At 28.7% G+C, this 13,104-nt stretch overlaps 1 protein-coding gene across 1 annotated transcript in view; it reads right to left on the bottom strand.

The window, feature by feature from the left end:
• LOC117173029 (neuroendocrine convertase 2) overlaps nt 1-13,104 on the bottom strand; it is a 59,814-nt gene that overhangs the window by 10,104 nt on the left and 36,606 nt on the right. The window contains exons 6-9 of the mRNA XM_033361387.1: nt 11,195-11,459; nt 4,498-4,710; nt 1,504-1,604; nt 1,187-1,420 (exon numbers count right to left, since the gene is read on the bottom strand). Of these exons, the coding sequence (XP_033217278.1) occupies nt 1,187-1,420; nt 1,504-1,604; nt 4,498-4,710; nt 11,195-11,459 (813 nt within the window). The remainder of the gene's footprint in view (nt 1-1,186; nt 1,421-1,503; nt 1,605-4,497; nt 4,711-11,194; nt 11,460-13,104) is intronic.

The raw sequence follows: 13,104 nt of genomic DNA, 5'->3' as shown, positions 1-13,104 counted from the left end.
GGGGGTTAAGGAAATTGGATTGTAGGGGTTTAAGCTCAATGATACGCACGTAACCGGGTTTGGGGGTAGAGGAAATCGGGTTATGGGAGTCTCAGGTTATGGTCTCAGGTCAGATTCGGATTCACCGCAGCAAAAACCTTCGGGTATAGTAGGTCTGGTCTCTGGTTCTGAGAATTGTTGGCCTGTGTAATTCGTATTCATCGACAGAAAATTAATCTGATTGCTAGAAAATTGATCTTTTGGGATTAAAATTGAACTCTGTGGTTAAAATTTCAACAATATTACTAAAAATTTATCTTCTTCATAGAAAATTACCTTTTTTGTTTTTGCTTAATATCTTCCAATAAAGAAAATTAATTTTCGACCAAGAAATACCAATTTATAATTAAGTACATGAATTTTCAACTAGAAAAGATCAATTTTCAATGGAAAATATCAATTCCTAACTAGAAATTGAATAGTTACAACCCAAATCTACAATAAAAAAATTATTTTTTAAATAATTATTTCAACATTTAACCAAGTAGCTGAATTTCTGACCAGAAAAGATGACTTTTTAACAAAATAGTTGCATCTTCAACAAAATAATAAAATTTTCAACCTAATACTGGAATTTTCAACCGTGTGAATGAATTCCGATTCAAAAAAATAATAGCAGACTTTATAACCAAAAGTAGTGGATTTTTCTGTTTGGGTTTTATTATATTATATATACGAAGAAAAACGGGAGGTAGAGGAGAAAGGTTATGTGCAGAATTATTGAAAATAAAACCAAAAATTTAACAACCAAATTTACACAACCATCACAAAATGTTCGTACTGCAACCTGAAAAAAGCAAAAAAAAAATCTGAAAAAGAAAAGAATTCTTTTTTTGGACAAAAATAAAAAGGGGAATGAAAAATGAGAAAAAAATTTATTTTTTTGCTTTGATAAGGGTGCACGGCCTTTTCATTTTTCTTTCCTTTTTTTTTTTATTTTTGTACAAAAAAACATTCTGCACATTAACTTGATTTTAAATTTCTTAAATTTTTAGAAATGGTATGTTTCTTAAAAACAGAGAAAAAATAAGAATCTTTTGAAAGTTATTATAAGGACCAGCCTTAGTTTTTAGTGTGATCCCCTCTCCCCTCAAATTGGTAAAGTAGTTTATGAACAACCCCTAACTTGGTGTGTCAAAAAACGTACATTGGTTCTAAAACTGCTCCGGCTTCACAATGATACCTTGGTGGTACGGTTTTCCACTTTTTAGCGAGAGCGACCATTGCTCCAGCATCTAAAACCCCATAACCAAAGAGATGGTTAAATTCCAACCCGACACCATTCATTGTCCAATGAAATCTCCCCTTAGCGTCAAAAAGAGAATTTCTTTTTGATGTCAAGACAGTCAGATGTTGAATGTCTCTCCAGCTTAGCTGAGGGCTGTTAAAATTTTTTAATAAATATTGAAGATTATAAAATTCAATTATTATTGATTAGTGAAGTTGATGAATTTTCAAACTCACTTAGCTTCGAGAGCAAGAGCAAATACTCCAGCAGCCTCAGGTGCTGCTGCAGATGTTCCGCTGTGGGTTGTTGTACATTTTCCATAAAGGTCGGTTGTAGCCTAAACGAAAGAATTATTCCTAAATTTATTACAACTAGGTAGTAGCTTTTCTATAATGTTTACCTTTAATTTATTGTAAATTATTAACATTTTTATATACAATGTTAGAAATCTTTTGTAGGAATTTTCAGAAACGCTTCACTATAATTTTATGCAGAAATCGTTTCTAAAATTTCCTAAACTGTAAGAGAAATTTCAGTAATCCTAACTACATAAAACTCCAGTCACATGTTTCAGAAAATTCTGTTAGAGTTTTGGGAATTTTCAGTTACTCTAACTGAAAATTTCAAGAGGTTGAAAATTTTTTTCGGTTCATTCATTTTAATAATATAAAACTATCATTTATACTTTTAAGACAAATATATACTGAAAATGTATATAAAAATAATGAACCGAAGAATATTGTCTCTATATACACGTATTACAGGTTCGGAGAAATTTACTCTACAAAATATTTTATTTTTTGCATTATATTTGTATGTAAATTTTTCGCAGAAAAATGGAATTTTCAATACGAAAATAAGAATTTTCAGCAAAGAAAATTAATTTTTATCAAAATAGTTACAAATTCAACCAAAGAAATTAATGTTCAACTAAAATATGAATGTTGCCAAAAAAATAATTTCTTTATAAAGTGGTCCAACCAAAATTTAAAAAAAAGTAGAATCCTCAAACAGAGAGAAGATTGATTTTCAAGAAAACAGTAGCATTTTTATCCAAGAAAGATGAAATTTCTACTAAAACAGATACGTTTTTGAATCAAAAATAAAAATTTTTAAAAAATTGAATTTTCCACCGACAAAGATTTTATTTTGACTTTCCAATATCAAAATGTAAGCTTGGAACAAGAAGTAAATTTACTACTAAAATTATACTTGAATTTTCGACCCAAAAAAACGATGTTTCAACGAAATAATTTAATTTTTAATAAGAAGTGATAAATTTCTTGAAAAAATGGTGGAATTTTTATACAAAAAGTTGCATTTTTATATAAGAAAAATGCAATTTCTACTAAAATAGATTTTTTATTTATTCACAAAGAGAAATTAACAAAAAAAATAGTTGAATTTTCATCCAATAAAAATTTCAGTTTGACTTTTCAGCATAAAAAAATTATTTTTAAATAAGAAAGGAATTTTTTATTTGAGTTGTTGAATTTCCTTTTCAAAAATATGAATTTTCAACAAAACAAATTTTAATAAAAATTTTTTGTCAAGTTGGAAGCCAACCGAACAGACGAATTTTCAACAACAAAAAATCTTTGAACCTTTCAAACAAAAACGATACTTATCAACACAAATTTTTAATTTCGAAAAAAAACATCAATTGTCAACTAAATACTTCAATTTTCTAACAAACTATTTTAATTTTCAACCAAAAAAGACAAATTTCAAGCAAACCCGTTGAACTTTTGAATAAAAAAGGACTTTTTCACAAAATTGTGTAATTTTCTACAAAGCAGATTATATTTTAACGAAAGAATTGAATTTTCGACAAAAAAAAATTCGAACTGAGAAGATTAGTTTTCTACGAAGCAGATTAATTTCTCACCAAACAATTGAATTTTCAACGAAAAATATAAATTTTCAACCGAGGCCATTAATTTTCTACCAAAAACGATGAGAATTTAAGAACAGTACATGCATTTTTAACCAAGCAATTGAATTTTCAACTAAAAATATCACTTTTCATCCAAACAGTTAAACTTTTAACTGAAAAATATATATTTTCTACCAAAATGAAGCACTTACATTTTTCTTATAAAAAATAAACAAATTGTTTACAAAAATATCGAATAATCAGAAAAGTAGTCCAATTTTTGTCAAGGAGATGAATTTTCAACTAAATTGAAAAATCTTCAACTGGACAATTTAGAAATAAATTTCAAACCAAAAAACAAGGAACTTTTAACCCAATAATTAAATTTTCAAACAAAGAGAGGAATTTTCAACTAAAACAAAAAAAAACTGAAAAATGAATTTTTAATAAATATTTTGAATATCAACCAGGTAGTTGAATTATTGACTAAGAAGATTAATTTTCTACCAAAAAAAGACAAATTTTTGACAAAATAGATGAATTTTCAACCCACTAATTAAGTTTTCAACCGGAAAAGATAAACTTACAATAACAAATGTGTAAGTTAAATTTTCAGTTAAAAAAGTTAATTATCAATAAATAAAACCGAATTTTGAACAAGAGTTAAATTGTAAACCAAATTATTTTCAAGTGAAATCAAGAATCTTTAACCAAAAAAATGAATTTTTCAAATAAAAAAATATTTCCACTTTCAACCAGGTAGTGAAATTTTCAACCAAGTATTTGAATTTTCAACTAAAAAATAAAAATTTTCATCCAAATAACAGTTGAATTTTTAACTAAAAAAAATACATTTTCAACAAAAAAAAAGAAATACTTATATTTCCAATTTAAAAAATTAATATTTTACAAAAAAGTAGAATATTCACCAAAAGAGTAATTTTTTTAATCAAGGAATGAATTTTCAACTAAAATAAAGAATCTTCAACTGAAACACCTAAATTTTTAATCCAAAAAATATATTTCCAACAACATAGATAAGTTCAATTTTTAACTAAAAAAGATCATTTTTCAAAAAAAAAAGATATACTAATATTTTCAATGAAAAAAAAAATAAATATTTGACAAAAAATAAGAATGTTCAACAAAAAAGGCAAATTTATAATCAAGGAATGAATTTTCAACATAATATAAAATCTTCAACTGGGATATTTAAAGTTCCAATTAATTGTGTTGTAGATGTGCAGTTTTCAGTATTGTAGTCATTAAATAGAGTCAAGGGGGCATGGCAAGTGACGGGAGTGTTATATCAAACTAAATATTTATATTATGCAAATTACATTCTGGTACTAACCACTCCAGTATTAGGATCCTTAGCCCCATTGCTGAAGGTCGAAGCCAGAGTACTTGAACAGCTCTCATCGTAATGCGCGTTTTGACCGTCATTGATTGCACTATTTATGCTGATAGTCCACATGCTCGCAGCATAGCCATCACAGTTGCAATCGTCCTCTTCACCTCCATCACCAGAAGCCCACACATAAATGTTACCAAGACCATTTCTCCCCTAAAAGATAATTAAAAATTATTTTAGGTGTTGATAGTATAGTTCTTATTGGAAACTATGTTGAATTATAATATCAAAGTTTTATTATAAATAACAGATAAATGTTATATGGGCATTAGGGTGGCTCAGAAATACTTTTTTTTATCGGGTAACGATCCTCGCAATTTCATTCCAAATCCGAAAAAAGAAATTCCCCATTTTTTTTTCTTGATTTTAACTTAAAGTTTCTCATGTAAAATGCATGGGGAAAAATCACTTTTTTGAGTTTTTGGAATAATTTTAAGAGGTTGAAAAAATGTGACGGGAAAGTATGGGGGTCTGTTGAAGATTATCCAACAAAGAATTTCATGCATAAGACATATGGGTTTGACGCCCCTAACATACCCCCACGAGTACCTGAAAACTACCCTTAAAACTAAAAATATCAATTCTTCATGAAATCGACCTTTTGAGCACTGTATTCTGGTCTTTTTTTTACTTAAAGTTATTAATATTGGTCTAGTGGAATAATTATTATTATCATTTATTAATTAAATTTCAATTATATACACAAATGGAATTTCTTTAAATATTTTTTTTTTGAAAATTGGTATTTTCCCCCCTTCAAATTATTACTGTTAGTCTAGGGGAATATAAATAACATTACTTCATTAATTTCTAATTGTTTAAACAAATGGAATATGTTTAAATATGTTTTTTTTTAATTCGTTTTTTCCCTAAAAATTTTTACTATTGGTTTAGTGAAATATTTATTAACATTAGTTCATTCATTTTCAATTACTAAAACAAATATAGTTTGTTTAAATAATTTCGTTTCGAATTTTTTAAAACAAAAATTATTACTGTTGGTCTAATGGAATATTTGTCAATAATAATTAATAACTGATTAATAAATTAATTGAATAATTATTAATTTATCAGTAATATTTAAGTAATAATTTTTATTTAAAAAAAATATTTTTAAAAAATTAATCAAACAATGTTGATAAATATTCCATTGAAGAAATATTAATAATTTTTAATAAAAAAACATTATTCAAACAAATTCCATTTGTTTAAACAATTGAAAAATAACTGATGTTAATAAATATTCCAATAGACCAATAGTAATAATTTTTAAGGAAAAGAACGAATTTTCGAAAAACATTGTTTAAACAAATTCCATTTATTCAAATAATAAAAAATTAATGAACCAATGTTAATCAATATTCCACTTGACTAATAGTAATCGTTTTTGGGGGAAAAAAACGAATTTTCGAGAAAAAAAATTATTTAAAGAAATTCCATTTGTTCAAATAATTAAAAATTAATTGACCAATGATAAGAAATATTTCACTAGACCAATATTAGTAATTTTAAGTAAAAAAATACGACAATACAGTGTTCCAGAGGTCGATTTCATGAAGAATTTACATTTTTAGGTTTAAGGGTAGTTTTCAGGTACTCTTAAGGGTGTATTAGGGGTGTCCCATATGTCTGATAGATGAAATTCTATGTTAAATAATTCTCTACAGACCTACATACTTTCCCGCCACATTTTTACAAGCCCTAAACAATTATTCTATAAACTCAAACAATTGATTATTCCGCATTCATTTTACATAAAACACTTCGAGTCAAACCCGGATCCTGTTAAAATAAACAAATAAACAAAACATTAGGGAACTTCTTTTTTCGGATTTGGAATAAAATGGGTGTAATATGCCTGCGAATATTTATTGAATTGTGTTCGGTTAATTTGTTCTTTTTGATAATATTGAACAAAAGGATTTTCAGAATCAAGATTATTAAAATTAAAATTCATTTTCAACTTTGATAAGTGAATATTTTTTTATTTTAAAACTTTGAAATTGAAGTCTTCAATTGAAAATATTGAAATTTAAATCATTTTTACTTCTAAATCTTGAAAATTGAGCTAATAGAAAAAGTAAATCAATCTTAAACATTGAATAATTTGCAATTTTACATATATTTTCGAAATTCGAGAATTTTTGAGTATTAAATCTTTAAAATTGTAAAACTTTGAATTGATAATCTGTAAAAGAAAAGTTTTTTTAATTCTGAAAATTCACGAAATTCAAATTATAGAAGTTTTAAATTTTACAGATAAAGACTCTGTATTTTTAATGTTTTACATTAGAAATTTTTTAAATTTCGAAAAAACAGAATTGAAAAATGTTGAAAAAAATTTAAAAATTTTATTTATAAATCTTTAAAATTGAATAAATTCCTATTTCCAATCCTCACAATTGAATATTTTTCAAGATTGAGTCTTTGAATTGAAATTATTCCAAGATAACATTTGAGATCGTTTAAAAAACTGAACATACTAAATTAATGAATTTTAAACTATGAAAATTAAAAATTAAAGAATTTTAAATTGCAAGTCATTATAATAGAAGAATTTTCAATTGATTATTCAGGATTACGTCAAATTATAGTGGATTATTACTTCGCCTGAACTATAGACTTAGGCAAATTTTCACTCAAAGACGATCTACTTTTGAATGAAATTGTTCTATTTATTTCAAACTTCAACCAAAACCTCAACAAAAAACCTAATATTTGAAAATTCAACCAAAATATATTTTATTTTTAAATTAAAAACACTTGAATTCAACCCAAAATACGAAGTTTTAACACGAAAAGATCATTTTTCAACCAAAAAAATTACTTCTTTATCAAAATTCTTGAGTTTTCTGCAAATTAGATTAATTTTTCACCAAATAGTTGAATTATCGACCAAGAAGATTAATTTTCTACAGAAAAATTCGAGTTCTGAACAAAATACATGAATTATCAACCAAAAAGTTGTATTTTTAAAATTTAAGAAATTTAAATTAGATTAAAATCCAAATTAACAATCCCATTTAATGTCCAATAATCAAATTGGTGCAAACTCCTGTTAAAAAAAATGAATCCAACGACCAAATTTGGACCACAACGAAGAAACAAACAAAAAAAGTCCTATTGTAATCTGAAAAATTAAAAAGAAGAAAATTCGGAAAAAAATAAAAAAAAGGAAAGAAAAATGAGAAGGCAACCAACCACATCCCTTTCCTTCTCTTTTTCTTTCGTCTTTTTTATTTTTATTATTATCAAATTACTCTCTCTTTGATATCTGAGAATCGATTGTCTGTTTCGATTCTGAGTTTCGATTCTCAGGCATCAAAGAGAGAGCACCTGTTTGTGGGTGCTGTCAATTTCTACCTATTAAATTTTGCTTGCCTTGATAAGGATACTGTACGAGTACTGAAACGTTGGTAATGCAATTTTATTTATTTTTATTTTAAATGTTACTTTATTATAATTTGATGATAATAAAAATAAAAAAGACGAAAGAAAGACGAAGAGAAGGAAGGGAATGTGGTTGGCTGTTTTCTCATTTTTCTTTCCTCTTTTTTATTTTTGTCCCAAAATTTTTTTTTTTTTAATTTTTCAGATTACAATAGGACTTTTTTTGCTTGTTTGTTCGTTGTGGTTCAAATTTGTTCGTTGTATTCTTGTTTTTTTTAACAGGAGTTTGCATCAAGTTGTATTTATATCCCAAAAAATTAATATTTAACAGAGTGTTTCAAACAAGTAGATGAATTTTCAACTAAAAAGGATAAATTTCCAACCTAAAATGGAATGTTTAGATTTTAGATTTAATAAAATTAATTTTTAAAGACAAAGTTTTTACAGTATAGTTAAATCAACCAAAATAATGACTTTTTAACCAAATTTGAAATATTCGAGATTACTAGTGGATTACTCCAGATTAGAACAGGATTACTAGTTTTGATTATCAAACGGTCCAAGAGATTATGTGCGTCCATTGTACTTTTTTTCAAAGCAAGGGAAGTGAGAGAAAATTAGGGGAAAGTGAGTAGGGGAAGTTAGGGGAGAGGAAGGAGGAAAATTAGGTGAAGTAAGAGAAATTAGGGAAAGTGTAATAAATACAGTAGAAAAAATGAGGAGAGTGTAATAATATAAAGTGGGGGAAATGATAGGAGATCAAGCAGGGTCGTTTAGGAGAGGTAGTGAAAGGAAAGTTAGTGCCAGAGGTATAGAGATAAGGGAGTAGGGGAAATAAAGGATATAATAAGGGGGAAATTAAGTGAAAATGATGGGAAATGGGAAAAGAGTTAGTAGGGGAAATTTAGGGAAATAAGGGTAGTTAAAAAGGGGAAATGAGGGGAGGTAGAGAAAGTAGACATTAAGGGAATTATGTTAAGCAAGGGACATTAGGAAAAGTAAGAGAAACAAGGGGAGAGGAATGAGGTAAAGTAGGGAAGATGAGAGGAGATGAAGTAGCGAGGTTTAGCAGGGGTAGTGAAAGGGAAGTTAGGGCCAGTGACAGGAGAGGGAGTAGAAGAAAAGAAGGGCGATTAGGGCAGGGAAAGTAAAGGAATTAAGTAGAAATGAGCGGAAATGAGAATAGGGGTAGTAGGAGAAGTGTTGGGTGATGAAGGGAAATAGGAGAAAGGAGAAATTATGGGAATAAGGTGAAGTAAGGGAAATGAGGGGAGGGGAAGAGTATAAAGTAGCGGAAAAAGGGGGAGTGGAAGTAGAGGGACTTAAGACGAAGTAGCGTGATGGAACGTAGGAGGAGCACTGGAAGAGTAAGTAGAAGAAATGAGGGGAAATGAAAAGAGAGGAAAGTAGAGGATGTTACTAAAAATGAAGAAAAATAAGAAGAGGGGTAGTAGTGGAAGTCAAAGGAAAGGACGCGAGGGGTAATAGGGTAAGTGAAGGAAAATTATGCGAGGGTAAGTAGGGAAAGAGGGGAAATCAGGGGAGCTGAACTAGGGGAAGTGAGGGGAAGTGAGGTGAAGTAGAAGATATAATTATAAATAAGAGTGATTAGGGGAGGGGAAGTATAGTGGGGACGAAGGTTAAAATGATGGGTGGAAAAGTGTAGAAGGAATTGAAACACAGGTGACTTTATGAAAGGAGAGGTTGCATTTTTAATCGTGGAAAGAAAAGCCAGTAGAATGTTAATCATGATTATTAACGGATGGTATAAATTAAAAAAAAAACATTGACAAAGAGTATGAAACAGGGAAAAGAAAGACAATGGGAAAATATTTACAGGAAGTTACCTAGTAATTTTAATTGGAGACCACAAAGGGTATTTACAATTCGAGATGAAAGCAGGAAAAGACAAAAAGAAAAGGGTAAAAAACAAAGGACAAAGGGAGCAATAATCACAGGAGTATGATAAAATAAAGTAGAACATAGGAGGGAATGAAAGACATGAAATCAAATTTAAACAATATTTAAATTGAAGAATATTTAATTATTTAATTTCATTAAATTTCGTTTATTATTAAATTGTTAGAAATTATCCGGTTTCAAAACTTTTTTTTCGAAAATACCATAGTAGAAAATGTTTAATTTCTTGGGAAGAAGACCTATAATCTAAACATTATAGATAATCAGAGCAGAATGCATGTATAATAATTGACCAGGATATATAGAGGGAAAAGTTTTTCAAGAAGAGGCAAGAATATCAATACTGATATGACTGGAATACGAAAATAGGGAGGAAAAAGTGATCTAAGAGGAAACTTTTAATTGAGTCAAAATATAGAGTTGGGGACTGGTGCAAAGTTTCCCTTGGAAAAATATTTTTATTTTGAATTAAAAAAAAAAAACGTTTCTTTTCCATAATATTGTTCAATTTACCATAAATAACTTCAAAATACAAGAAAGAAACATTTTCCAGCAAGAAAAAATGTTGATTGAAACAAAAAATTATTTCTTTGAATATTTATAAAATAAATTTGTTTGACTAAGAGCCAATTGCGTAAAGCTGTTTAGAGGCAAGACATACATTTTTATTCGTTGTCCTCTTCTTTACACAAATTATCGATTTTTAGGGTTTTGCGCCCCGAAGAGGGCTTACAGTTTTGGTCGGATCTCCGTTCAACATACTTTTTCCCTATGAAGAAGGGGGGTGGGCGAGGGGGGGGGGAGTAAGGGAGGTGAGTGGAATTAGGGATAGGGGAATACGAAAAATGTGTGCGGAAGCAGGAGCAGTGAGGTAAAATGGGAAGGGAAGCAGGGAAAATAAGGGAAGTACGAGAAGTTAGAGGAAATAATAGGAGGAGTGGGGGAAGTGAGGGGAAATGGGGTAGGTGAAGTAGGAAAGTAGCTGAAATGATTAGAAATGATGATCGGAAGTTGGAGGCGGGTTATTAGGATAATGCAAGTGAGTAGGGAGGGGAATCTAGAGGAGAGAAAGTGAGCGTTGCGAAGGTAGGGTTGGGAAAGTGAAAGGGGGTGAGAAAAGTATGGGACGGGAAGTGCTCATTGGGGAAATAAGGAGTCGAAAGTAGATGAAGAAGTTTGTGAAATGTGTTGTGGCGGAAAGTGAAGTGAGCGGAGGCAAATCATGAAAGGAGAGGGAAAAGTAGGAGGAGTAGTGAAAAGAAAGTACGGAAGGGGGAATTTAATTTAAGTTGTTGAAAATCGAAAAATAAATTATCAAAAATTATACCTCATTCACTCCACGAACGATAGCTCTCATCGTAGCATTTCTAGGGCCATCAACAGTTTTTCCATCATCAGTTGGCCCCCACGACGCGCTGTATATATCTATCAAATTCGGCTCATGCCCCATACTGTTGGCTTCAATTAAATCAGTCATATATGGCTGATCGAGCATTCTGATACCAGCAATTTTCGAATCATAAGCCACACCAACACCACAAACGCCATTGTCTCTTGCAGCTGCCACCTCACCCGCACATCTTGTTCCATGACTATAAATTAATAAAAAAATACCATTTTTAATTCACTTTTTATTTTCATTTTTCTTAGTCACTAGCAAATTTTTAATTTTTACTCATTTTTGTTACAAAATATACCAATTAACGACGAAAAACACTAACATAACCTAAAGTTATTCAAAATTGTTAGTTTATTTATTGAATTCAAATGATTTTTATTTAAAATAATATTTATGGTGAAAAGCTCTGACGTTACCTATCATTTTTCAAATATTGTGAAAGTTTATCCAATTTTTTCTTTAAAAAAACCGATTGCCAATCAAAAAAAGTTAACATAACCTTAAATAGCTCAACAATAGTAAAATTGTGCAAAACGTAAATACAACCTCAAACTGATAAGAAATTTTCAAGTTTAATCAACTAATGATTTTTATTTTAAAATACCAATTTTTGGTACAAGATGTTGATATAACCTAAAATTGTTATAATGTGTACATTTTTGTCATTAAAAACACCAATTTTCGAAAAAAAACACTCAAATTGTAGAGATTACAAATCTTACTCAAACTATAATGATTTTTGTTTTAAAATATACATTTTTTGTGTTAAATGCCTAGGATTGTTAAAATTGGTCAATCTTCTTTAAAATCAAAATTTGCTAACCAGAAATACCAATTGCGAGAAAAAAACAAACAAATTTTGATGATTTTTCTTTTAAAAAATGAATAATTTATTGGTGTAAAACGATAAAGCAACCTAAATTCTTACAAAATGAATAATTATTAAAATCTAATGATTTTTGTGAAAAAATTGGAATTTCCGTTTAAAAACGCTAAGAAACGCCGTAAAATGTAATTTGTGAACAATTTTTAATCGTTTAAATCTAATAATTTTTAATTAAATACTCACTATTGAGTTTCTAGTATGAAAAGCTAATATAAAATAAAATAGTTCAAATGGAAAGTCTTGATGATGATTTTTTCTTTAAAAATGATGATTTCCGGTGCAAAATATTCTTCAACCAAAAACACTCCTATTTTCAACCAAATATTGAATTTTCAATCAAAAAGGGCACAATTTCTGACCGAAAAGACAAATTTTCAATAAAACCGTTGCATTTTTAACAAAATGAATACATTTTCAACAAAATATTTGAATTTTCCACTAAAGTCATGGGCCTTTAAAAAAAATTGGCACAGTAGCTCAACTTTAAACCAAGTAGTGTAATTTTGAATAAAAACATATGCGTTCTGAAAAATATAATATTCTTGATATATCCAAAAACATTTAATTCAAATAAAAAGCAGTTGAATTGAATTTTATAAAAATATTAACTCTCAGTGAAAATTTTAATAGTACGAGGGTAGTTCAATAAGTCCTTAGAATGAAGTATAAAAACAATTTTTTTTGGGTAAATTTTTTTTTATTTTTCAACATAATCCCCTTGGAGCTCTATACACTTGGTCAATCGCTTTTCAAGTTTTTTTAATCCTTCAGAAATGTGCTTTTTCGGAAGTTCCTCAACATAAGCACTTACAGAGGCAATGACGTCTTCGTTGTCTGGAAATCTCTGTCGACCGAGCCATTTTTTCAAGTTTGGAAATAAGAAAAAGTCACTCGGGGCTAAATCTGGTGAATACGGTGGGTGTTCGACCAATTCGAATTTTAGTTCTTCAAT

Source organism: Belonocnema kinseyi, chromosome 5 (assembly GCF_010883055.1).
Source record: "Belonocnema kinseyi isolate 2016_QV_RU_SX_M_011 chromosome 5, B_treatae_v1, whole genome shotgun sequence".
NCBI classification, from domain to species: Eukaryota; Metazoa; Arthropoda; class Insecta; order Hymenoptera; family Cynipidae; genus Belonocnema; species Belonocnema kinseyi.
Note: the sequence above shows the minus strand (reverse complement) of the source record. Positions and strands in the feature narration are given on the sequence as shown.